The sequence below is a fragment of the Pelodiscus sinensis genome, chromosome 6, assembly GCF_049634645.1.
Source record: "Pelodiscus sinensis isolate JC-2024 chromosome 6, ASM4963464v1, whole genome shotgun sequence".
Taxonomy (NCBI): domain Eukaryota; kingdom Metazoa; phylum Chordata; order Testudines; family Trionychidae; genus Pelodiscus; species Pelodiscus sinensis.
In genome coordinates, this window is record NC_134716.1 from 118,872,681 (window position 1) to 118,884,756 (window position 12,076).

Here is a 12,076-nt window from a genome sequence, read left to right on the forward strand (position 1 = left end):
TGAAGCACCTGCAGTACCTGCCTCCAAGGTGTGGTATTTCCAACACCCTCCTGGAATCTGCCAGTCTGGGCTATAAAGTGACTCCAGTAATTCCAAAACATCCAAGTTGAGTTGGACCCGGTTCTCTTGCACAGGAAGCAGTGATTTTGTGAGAAACACACAATGAGACAAAATAGACACCTGGTGTTAAAGATGGAACCTAATTTTTTCATGACTTTCATTCATTGCACGGGACTGTATCTGCCTCACTATGTAGCACGCTGTGTTGCTGTAGCCGTGTCAATCACCGGATATTAGAGACAAGTTGAGTGAGGTAATACCTTTTTATTGGACCAACTTCAACTGGAGAGAGAGAGAGAAACAAGGTTTCAAGCTGCATAGAGCTTTTCTTCAGATCTGGGAAAGGTACAAAAATCTTAGAATCATAGAAGATTAGGGTGGGAAGAGACCTCAGGAGGTCATCTAGTCCAATCCTATGCTCAAAGCAGAACCAACCCCAACTAAATCATTTCATCCAGGGCTTTGTCAAGCCTGACCTTAAAAAGGTCTAAGAATGAAGATTCCACCATCTCTCTAGGTAACCTGTTCCAGTGCTTCACCACCCTCCTAGTAAAATAGTTTTTCTTAATATACTGCACATCCTAGGCTCCCCCACTGCAACTTGAGACCATTGCTCCTCGTTCTGTCATCTGTCACTACTGAGAACAGCCTCTCTACAGCTTTCCCCAAACAGGTAGTTGAAGGCTGCTATCAAATCCCTCCTCCCTTCTTTTCTGCAGACTAAATAAGCCTAGTTCCCTCAGCCTCTCCTTGTAAGTTGTGTGCCCCAGCCCTCTAATAATTTTTGTTGCCTCTCCGCTGCACTATATCCAATGCATCCATATCCTTTCTGTAGTGGGGGGCCCAAAACTGGCCTCACCAGTGCTGAATTAGGGGGAATAATCACTTCTCTAGATCTGCTGGAAATGCTCCTCCGAATGGATAGCACTAAAATGGGGGGGAGATCATTGGCGGACTAGACCAAAAGAAATCTAATAAGGGTTAGCAGAAGTAGTTAGAATTTATTTTAAGTCCCAGTTTGACAAAGACCTGGCTGAGATGATTTAAATGGGATTGGTCCTGCTTTGGGCAGGAGGTTGGACTCAATGAGTTCCTGAGATTCTGGGATTCTGTGTGTGGTAGGGGCCAGCTGAAAGTGGATTTGAAGACTTTTGGAGTGAATTCCCTTTGAAGGACTGTGCAGGACTTAATTAAGTAGACCCTAGAAGGGGGACTGCTTTGACTGTCTGGACTATGCAGGCTTTTTAAGGGAGCCTGAGTGAAAGTGAAACCAAGGTTGGCCTCAGCAGAGACACACTTGGCCAGAAGTGGGCATTATAGGGCAGATGCATTCTTTCACATAAAGGCACTAACTTGGGATCCAGTAAAACCTGGATTCTGCACCCTGCAAAGATGCATCAAGTGTTCCTGAGCAAGTCACTTAGGCTACTTCTAAGGCTACTACTGTCGGCTGAGGGATGTAAATTAGATGAATTGAAAGTGCAAATGAAGCCAGGATTTAAATATCCCATGCTTCATTTGCATAATGGCGGCCACTGCTTTTTTTCAAAATGGGGCTTTTTGAGAAAATGGCAGTTTAGATAGGGCATTTTTGACAGAAATGCCCCGTTTCAAAAGATCCTGTACTCCAAGTACAGGATCCTTCAAAACGGGGCATTTCTGTCAAAAATGCCCTGTCTAAACCGCCATTTTTTCCCAAAAAGCCCCATTTTGGAAAAAAAGCGGTGGCTGCCATTATGCAAATGAAGCATGGGATATTGAATTCTTAGCTTTGTTTGCACTTTCAATATCCCCAACAGGGGGATATAGTTTAGACATGGCCTTAGGGCGGGATTTTCAAAGGTCCCTAAAGATGCAGACTGATACGAAGAGCACTCAAGGAGTCCAAGAGGAGTTCAGTATTTCAAAACCCCATTAGGTGCCCCTCTGCATCATTAGGCACCTAAATATCTTCTATAATTTGGCCCTTAGCCCCACTGTATTTCAATTCCCATGTATAGGGCAGGGACAATAGCATTTCTCTATCTCTCTCATACATACATTAAAGACAGCTCTGTGTTTGGGTAATGGGCACCGCTTGAGGACTGCGAGTTTGATAGGAAGGTTTGATGGCTTGACCTTACTAAGACTTTTGATACTATTTCACATGACCCTCTCCTAAACAAACTAGGGAAATACAACCTAAATGGAGCTACTATAAGGTGGATGCATAACTGGTTGGAATTCATTCCGATATCTTATCCTTTATGCTACAAAATGATGGCTGAATACAATGTATTTTCCTTTTATTACTTACTTAAAGTGTGATTTAGCATTGCTGAGGCACTAGCATACAGTAGCATATGGCTCCTCTTTGCACAGAATCTGTTTTCTGTGGTGCAGCCTGCTACTTTCCTTTTACTTTGTAGCTTTTTTTGTTACAAATATTTTGAAAGTTTTCTAAAGAAATAATCAAGTTTTGCTGCAATAAACACATAATAAACAAATAAACAAACAAATAATAAACCCCACCAAGCCTAAATCTGGGATGGACTCAATGCCTCCATTGGACACTGGATATAACTGAACAGGGCTCGGTTGAAACTGAATTAATCAAATGCATCACATGAGCAGATTTTAAAACATTATGACAATCCCAGGCATTTCTAATGATCCCATCCCTGTAGCATCTGCATGTGTAAAAATATTGAGAGAGACAGAAGTTCTCCTTTACTGGGAAACCAACTTCAGGGATCTTGAGATGCAGAAGGAGAGCAGTTCCAGAAAAGGGGTCACAACTTGTCAAGTATGGGTCAGCTCTCACAGATGGATGGCAGAAAAGCTCATGGATTGCAATGTTCCTGGGCAAACCCAGAAAGCAGTGAGTCACTAGAATTTGGGAAGATTAGAGGGAGAAGTGCCAAAGGAGGCGAGGAAGGCAAGGAGAGGGAAAGCTTGGCTTTCCAAGAAAGAATAAGATTGTGGCAAGTGTCACAAGAGGTCAGCAGGAATAAGCAAAGAAAATGGAGGTTGGAGAAAGCGGATACACAACAGCAGAGGTTAGATATGAACAGTTGAGAACAGAAGTCAAGGGAGCTTGTAGAAACAGGGAAAAATAAGGAGAGATGGTGTGGATGGGGAACATACAAAGAAATAATTGTTTTAAGGTGATTTGTCTGGAACAAAATAGAATTGCCATGATGGCTTCCCCTCCACTGAAGTACTGGAATGGGAGAAGCACTAGAATGGGTTACCTAGGGAGATGGTGGAATCTCCATCCCTAGAGGTTTTTAAGTCCCGGCTTGTCAAAGCCCTGGCTGGGATGGATTTAATTAGGGTTGGTCCTGCTTTGGGCAGGGGACTGGACTCGATGACTCCTGAGGTCTCTTCTGGCCCTAGGATTCTATGATTCTACTTCCCTTGCAGCACTATAGTACCATGTACCTAATCATTCCATCCAAAGCCATATACTGAAGTCTGAATTCTGTCCAGAGGCACACCCCAGGCAATCCCCTGGAAATCATCCAGGAGATACAATTTGGAAGACTGTCAGTTTCTTTATTCTCCCAGCAACAGTGAGATCAGTTGAGTCACGATGTGGAGAAAGATGTGAAACAAGCTATTTCGTGTCCTTCCTGAAAGTCAATAATGAACCGGGGGTGAAGCAAGGATGCATGAAGGTGGGGTGGCTGAAGGATTTCTTGCTCCCATGGCCAAACTCTGAAGATTCCGTGCATTGAAAAATTCTACAGGAGGGGCAAAGCTTCCAACTGTCACAGTGCCGAGTTCTCTGCAAGTCACGCAATGAGCAGGAACCTAACACATGCCACAGAGCTATGTTAAGGGTGAGTTTTTCAAATGATCTCAGCGTTGTCTTATTCTTTGCTTCCAGTGCAGCCAAGGGGAAATTTACCACAGAATAACTTCCAACAGGAACTAAGCTAGGCCAACGCTGGGTGCTTCAGGAAGTCCCACCTGAAACCTGCTACTGAAAGGTGAAGCTGCGGTTCAAGGGGAGCATTTATACAACGGGGGCGGCTACATTTTATTTCTCATGTCCACCTGCAGCTCTCTCGCATAGTGCTTGGGGTGCTGTGCAGTAATAAAGAACCAATACAATAAAACACACACAATGGTGCATGATGCAATGGAAGGCCAGTAAAACAGAACATGCTTGTAAAAAGCAACCCTTGAAACTGGCACCCAAAACAATTAGAAAGAGCAAGAGCAGCACCTCTCACTCTGCCAGGAAGAAGAAGAGGCTGCGTCAGCCAGAGTGCTTCAGAAGAGGCAAAAAAATGGGATGCTGCTCTCCTCTGATGCCCCATGCACTGACAATTGCATGACTTAGGCAAATGGTTGGAAGTTCTTGGCCTTCAAAAGGGCTGTACAGGAGGAGTGGTTCATGTCCTGTGTGCTGGGTAATAACATGGCTTTTTAGTAAAGCAACAATTCCAGGTCTGCTGTAACTGGAGCTTAGTGTTCTCGTCATGTATACACAGACTTAGGTTTCATAGACCAATTCATTTGTTCCTCTGTTCTCCAGTGGTTGCTATTTCAATCAGCGATCGTCCCAACCCTGGAGAGATTTCCTCCTCACTTTGCAGTCTGGAGAGAGAGGGATAGGAACCACAAAACCCCTCTCCAGGCTCACTACCAGAGGGAACGGAGATCACCCACAAATGCTGGGACTTTTGGACAGCTTGTGTAGGCATCACCACATGGAAGAAATCAACCTGCAAGAAAGATTTTTTTCATTGTCACACAGTGGAGACTAAAGGTCTATCCAGCTATGTAGACTCTCTCCTCAAACCCCCAGCTATCTCCGAGACACTACTGACTTCCTAAGGAAACTACAAAACATCGATAACCTCCCCAATAACACCATCCTTGCCACCCTGGATGTAGAAGCACTATATACCAACATCCCACATGAAGACGGATTACAAGCAATTAGAAACACTATCCCAGAGGACACCACTGCCAACCTGATAGCAGACCTATGTAACTTTGTTCTCACCCACAACTATTTCCAGTTTGAGAACAACTTATACCTCCAGATCAGCAGCACAGCCATGGGTACACGCATGGCCCCACAGTATGCTAATATCTTTATGGCTGACCTAGAACAACGTTTCCTCAACTCCCATCCTCTTTTGCCCCTTCTCTACTTATGCTACATCGATGACATTGTTATGATCTGGACGCATGGCCAAGAAAAACTGGAGACATTCCACAGAGATTTCAACAACCTTCACCCCACCATTAACCTCAGCCTGGACCATTCTACACGAGAGATCCATTTCCTGGACACCACAGTACAAATCAACAATGGAAAATTAGACACCACTACAGAAAACCCACTGACTCATACAGTTACCTACATGCTTCCAGCTCCCATCCAGCACACACCATACGATCCATCATCTATAGCCAAGCCCTTCGATACAACCGCATCTGCTCTAATCCCACTGACAGAGACCAAAAACTTCAGGATCTCTACCAAGCATTTATAAACCTCAACTACTCACCTGGAGAAATAAAAAAGCAAATTGAAAGAGCCAGACGAATACCTAGAAACCATCTACTTCAAGACAGACCCAAGAAAACCAACAACAGAACACCACTTGTCATCACCTACATCCCCCAACTTAAACCTGTCCAACACATTATCAATAAACCACAGCCTATACTGGAACAGGATACTAAACTCCAAGAAGCTCTGGGAGACAGACCCATAGTCTCCTATAGACAACCACCTAACCTCAAGATGATTCTTACCAACAACCAACCACAGGACATACCACACTAATACCAACCCTGCTACCTTCCCTTGCAACAAATCCCGTTGCCAGCTTTGTGCACATATTCACTCTGCTGATACCATTATTGGACCTAACCAAGTGAGTTATAAGATCAAGAATACATATTCCTGCGCATCCAGAAATATAATTTATGCTATCATGTGCCGAAAGTGTCCATCTGCTTTGTACATTGGACAAACGTCTCAGACACTTCGCCAAAGGATCAATGCCCACAAAACAGACATTAGACAGGATCACAAAGAAAAAACAGTTTCTTGCCATTTCAGCCAGAAAGGACACTGTCTCAGCGACTTAATTACTTGCATCCTGCTTCAAAAGCCTTTTAAATCTGCACTTGAAAGGGAATCCTCTGAACTGTCATTCATGCTAAAATTCAACACTCTACGCATTGGTCTCAACAAAGACACTAACTATCTTACCCATTACAAAGATAGCTTCCCCAATTATCACCTCTAATACCATTAGCTCACAGACATTTACCTTCCTCCCTCCCCCTGCGTCCCCCTTCTGTTCTGTAATGTGATTTGTCCTTTTCATATGTGTTCATTTTTTTAAAATTGTATCCTTTGGTATATATGGTTGTGACTATTTTCTTCCACTATTTGATCTGAGGAAGTGGGTGTGACCCATGAAAGCTCATCTTCTAATAAACCATCTTGTTAGCCACAAATCCCAGCACTGAGCAGCCCCAAATTTTATGGAAATTGGGCTCTAGAGCATTTAGGCCTTCCCTTGTCTCTATGACATCCTGATCCAGAACCTGGATTCATAGAAACAGAGAATCTGGAAGGAAGGAACTTTTGAATCATCGAGTCCAGTTCTCTTCTATCATAGGCAACTCCAATATATAATCCTGTTCGTATGGTTATCTAGTTCCTTCTTAAAGTGAGTTAGGATGCAAATTTACGCGTTTGGGTCCACCATTTAAAAACGGCTCATTGATCATTTTTAAAAACTCTGGAAAACTAGGTACAGATTAGATCCAGGACTAGATGGAGGTTTGGATTGACTCCAAAACTGGTCAAGAAATGTTTTTCCTGCCCAAAATATCAATGAAAATGAACATCAACATATTTTGTGGATCGTGTTGAGGTTTCAATGGAAAACCAGAATGCAGAGAACATTTCACAAAACCCTAAACATTTTTGTTTTCAGCCAGAATGGTTCTTTATTCCCCAAGTTTACTATGAAATTCTGACTTTTTTAGGGCAAAAGGATGCTTTCAATGAAAAATCCATCTACAAGCTCTTTCTGGCATGAACTAATTTGGAAAGGCTGCTTTCTTATAGTAAACCTTTATGATGGTGCAACAACTCCCCAACAGAAAACTTGGGCCTGAAAAATCTGTTTTAGAGCAATCTGTCAATTTCCTTTGGTTCTGAGGCACTGAAATTATGTGCAAAGGAAGTTGGAAAATTCCACTTGTAAACTTTGCCTTTCCTCTCCAGAACATGCTGCCAAGACTACACATTTCTAGCATTATTTTTTCAATTATACTGATTAGCAAATCAGACCCTGTTCTCATACTTATCTGATTGAATTGAGGTCTGATCCAAGATTAATCTAAACCTAGGAACGTTTTAGTGCCATTATGTATTTTCTGCATGTCTTTAGGCTCCCATTAATTCCCAGATAGGTTCTTGATTTCTGTGGCTGTGAAGCACCTAGTCACTTTTGAAAATTCCATTAGGCATCTATCTGGTATTTAGGCTCCTGAATACCTTTAAAAATCTAGCCCTTAGTCCCTTTAAAAATAAACAACTCAATTAGATACTTTTGAAATGTTTATCTTATATTCTTTTTATACTAAATCTTCAAGCCAAGCTAAAGTATTTATAATAAAAAGAAGGCTTTTTGTAAACGGAAAGTATAAATTCTGGAAACTTCTGAAGATATGTGATAGGCAAATTTGAGTTTAATGCTTTCTTAGATACATTATTTTTTTAGGTACCTGAACTTTGAGATCAAGAAAGATCATTGAGTAATGGGCCTACCCTGTCCTTGGTCTTCCTCTTACTTTTAATACATTTGTTATCCTTTATGTCTCTAGCTAGATTGAACTCATTTTGTACCTTTTCCTTTCTAATTTGGCCCCTATATACATGTATTATTTGTTTATATTCATCGTTTGTAATTTGACCTGGTTTTCACATTTTGATTTTTAGATAATTAAAAATATCCTGATTATACCAGGGTGATCTCCTGCCATAATTCCTGTCTTTCCTATGCAGTGGAATAGACTCATAGACTCATAGACTTTAAGGTCAGAAGGGACCATTATGATCATCCAGACATGCTTATTATCCCAAGTCTCTGTGATACAACGATGTCATAGTTGTGTTTGTTTATTAGCATTTCAAGTTCTTCCTGCTTATTTCTCATACTTCTTGCATTAAGATATTGATTTGACTCCTCCCCATTTCATAGGATCATAGAATTATATAATACTAGAATTGGAAGGGACCTCGAGAGGTCATCAAGTCCAGTCCCCTGCTCTGAAGGCAGGACCAAGCACCATCTAGATCAGGGCTACTCAACTTTGGAAGCCCCGGAGGCCACAATGATACGTACAGCACATGCCAAGGGCTGTAACTTAAGTATGGTTGCATATACATGCAAATATATGCAAATAGCTTCTTTCACACTGAGAGGCATGAATAGTAAGTTTAATTACTATGCTGTAATTAATTACTTATGCTGTGGCACTGACCCCAAACGTGGCCTGTGTGAGTCAGTCAGCACCTCTCTGGCTCTGTCCACAAGGCTAAGCAACCAGCATTTCCCACAATGCTCTAGTGCTCCCGGCACCTCCTCTCTGGGGGCTAGAAATGCAAACACCCTGTACCCGTCTGTTCCAGCCAGCCCACTCGCTTGCCTCTTTCAGTGTTCACCCCACCTGGAAGGCACCTTGCTGTTGTGGAGTGTGTTTCCCGTGGAGGCCATGTTCAGAGGATCCCACCATGCATTGAGCCCCGTGTAAACCCAAACTACACTGCATGCTGTGAACAAATGGGTTGTGGGCCACATGCAGCTCATGGGCCATGTTTTGATTAGCTCTGATCTAGAACATCCCTGATGGATGTCTGTTAACCTGCTCTTAAATTTCTCCTGTGATGGAGATTCCACAGCCTCCCTAGGGAAATCATCCCAGTGTTTAACTACCCTGACAGAAAGTTTTTCCTAATGTCCAACCTAAACCTCCCTTGCTATAAATTAAGCCCATTGCTTCTTCTCTGGTCATCGGAGGCCAGGAGAACAAAATTTCTCCCTCCTCTTTGTAACACCCTTTTAGATGTTTGAAAACTGCCCCTCTCAGTCTTCTCTATTTACTAAACTAAATAAGCCCAATTCTTTCAGTCTTCCCCAATAATTCATGTTTTCTGGACCTTTAGTCACTTTTGTTGCTCTTCTCTGGATCTATTCCAGTTTCTCCACATCTTTCTTGAAATGTGGTGTCCAGAACTGGACACAATACTCCAACTAAGGCCTAATCAGCACAGAGTAGTGAGGAAAAAAGACTTCTTGTGTCTTGCTCACAACACACCTGTTAAAGTATCCCATGTTTGCTTTTTTTGCAACAGCATCCCACTTTTGACTCATATTTAGCCTGTGATCCACTATGACCCCGAGAACCCTTTCTGCAGGACTCCTTCCTAGACAGTTGCTCCCCGTTCTGGATGTGTGAAACTGATTGTTCCTCCCTCAGTGGAGCATTTTGCATTTGTCTTTATTAAACTTCATCCAGTTTACCTCAGACCGTTTCTGCAATTTGTCCAGATCATTTTGAATTATGACCCTATCCTCCAAAGCAGTTGCAACTCCTGCCAGTTTGGTATCATCTGCGAACTTAATAAGCGTACTTTCAATGCCAATATCTAAATCGTTGATGAAAATATTGAACAGAGCCGGTTCTAAAACAGACCCCTGAAGAACCCCACTTGTTATATTTTTCCAGCAGGATTGAGAACCATTAATTACTACTGTCTGAGTACGGTTATCCAGCCAGTTATGCACCCATCTTATAGTAGCCCTGTCTAAGTTGTATTTGCCTAGTTTATTGATAAGAATATAAGGTGAGACCGTATCAAATGCCTTACTAAAGTCGAGGTATACCACATCCACTGCTTCTCTCTTATTTGCAAGACTCATTAACCTATCAAAAAAGCTATCAGATTGGTTTGACATGATTTGTTCTTTACTGTCACTGTGTTATTTTCCAGACGTTCCAGATGACTTCCTTAATTACTTGCTCCACTATCTTCCCTGGCACAGAAGTTAAACTGACTGGTTGTTCTTATTTCCCTTTTTGTAGATGGACACTATATTTGCCCTTTTCCATTCTTCTGGAATCTCTCCCGACTTCCATGACTTTTCAAATAAGATAGCTAAAGGCTCAGATACCTCCTCTATCTGCTCCTTGAGTATTCTAGGATGCATTTCATCAGGCCCTGGTGACATGAAGACATCAAAGTTTTCTAAGTAATTTTTAACTTGTTTTTTTAAATTTCAACTTCTAAACCTACCCCATTTTCACTAGTATTCCCCTAGCTATTACAGTCCATGCTCCCCCCAATTTCTGATCCATCTCCCAATTTTCCATGTTTATGACTTACCTGTGGGCTTTGGTCACTTGACCCTGTCAAACCTAGATTAAAGCCCTTCTCACTAGGTTAGCCAGTTTGTTTCTAAGTCCTCTTTTCCCCATCCTTGATAGGTGACTCCATCTCTCCTTAGCAGACCTTCTTCCTGGAACAGCATCCAGTAGTTAAGGAATCTGAAGCCTTCCTGGTGACACCATCTTTGCAGCTAACATTCACTTCCAGGGTGCATCTGTCTCTGCCTCGATCCTTACCTTTGACTGGATGGATTGAAGAGAATATCACCTGCACCCCAAACTCCCTCACCCATACTACCAGAGCTCTGTAGTCACTTTTGGTCTGCTCAGGTCTCACAGCATCATTCTTTTATTGTTGATGGCAGCCTTTGTTCCTGGGGCTTCCCCGAGGGCTGTGGAAAGGTCCCAATGGGGTTCGGGCCTCCTCAGAGGCAAGGGGAGTTTTGAGGCATGGGGATATGTGAACCACTTAACCAGTCTGGGCAGTTCCTGCACTTGCGGCACTTGCCAAGGGGTAAATTCCTGCCTCAGCAGGCAGAGCTGGCTACTTCATCTCACCTCCCTCAGCACGCAAGGGGCTGGCGCATGACCAAAACACTGATCCCTGTATTGTTAGGGCTAGCTGTGTTCCCTGCTGGCTGTGTACCCACTTGCACTTAATGACTTTTAATGCCTTCACCTGCCTCATGAAGGGATGTCATATGTTCTCTGGAATGCAACCTGGAACTGGGGTGCTTTCGTATTCGCTGGCGGGGAAGGGGGACGAAGGGAACAGTGGCCCTGGGACCTGGTGATTCAAAGGGGCCAGGTGCTTCTCGGCACTGCTGCTGCTACTGTGGCATTGGCAGTGGCGGTGGCTGAAGCCCCAGACTCCTTTAAATCAATGGGAGCTCTGCGTGGCTTTGAGAGCTGGGGTGGTGAGCTGCAGTCTGTCCGCAACTAAGGGCTGGTTGCCTTCCCTCCATGGCTTCTGGGTGTGCAGAGCTGCCCCCTCAAACTTGGTTCCGGGGTCCACGGTGGCTGAGGTTTCCTAAGCACTTCAAGCAAAACACACTATTTTAGGTAAAATATGAACTAGGCTTATTAATTACAGTACGAAAGATTTTAAGTGATTATAAAACGGTAGGCATAAAAGGAGAGAGCAGGTTACCACAGCAAATAAAACTAAGTGCACTGTCTAAGTCTTAAGCCCTTTTACACTCGGCAGTATTTAGATCAAGTAATTGTCTTGCCCCATCAGAGCGTCACAATCCTTAATGCACAGACTTCCCTCTGCAGCCTGGACTAGTCTCCTCAATGACCTTTGTCTTCTCGGCCTCCCAGTTGCTTCCAGCATTGGTGGGGGAGGAGAAAGGTCAAGACAGGCTGCAGCTGCTCCTTGTTTCCCAAGGATGGCCAACCTATGGCTCACGAGCCACATGTGGCTTTTTCACCATTAAAGTGGGTTCACAGAGCCTGCTACACTCCCCAGTCTCCACCTACTAGACTTGGCAGGAGCAGGGAGCTCGTGACCACTGCCTTGCAGCAGGTTGGTGTGGTAGGTGTTTCAGACCACTGGGAAGGGGGGGTCGTGGGGCTTCAGCCCTGTGGGACACAC

The 12,076-nt window shown here is 43.4% G+C and overlaps 1 protein-coding gene across 1 annotated transcript in view; it reads right to left on the bottom strand.

Moving 5' to 3' along the window:
- Positions 1-1,803: 1,803 nt before the first annotated feature.
- The window catches only part of LOC102463526 (urea transporter 2), a 62,423-nt gene continuing 52,150 nt past the window's right edge, over positions 1,804-12,076 (bottom strand). Inside the window, exon 13 of the mRNA XM_075932741.1 lies at positions 1,804-11,516. Within this exon, the coding sequence (XP_075788856.1) occupies positions 11,419-11,516 (98 nt within the window). The 3' untranslated portion in view covers positions 1,804-11,418. The remainder of the gene's footprint in view (positions 11,517-12,076) is intronic.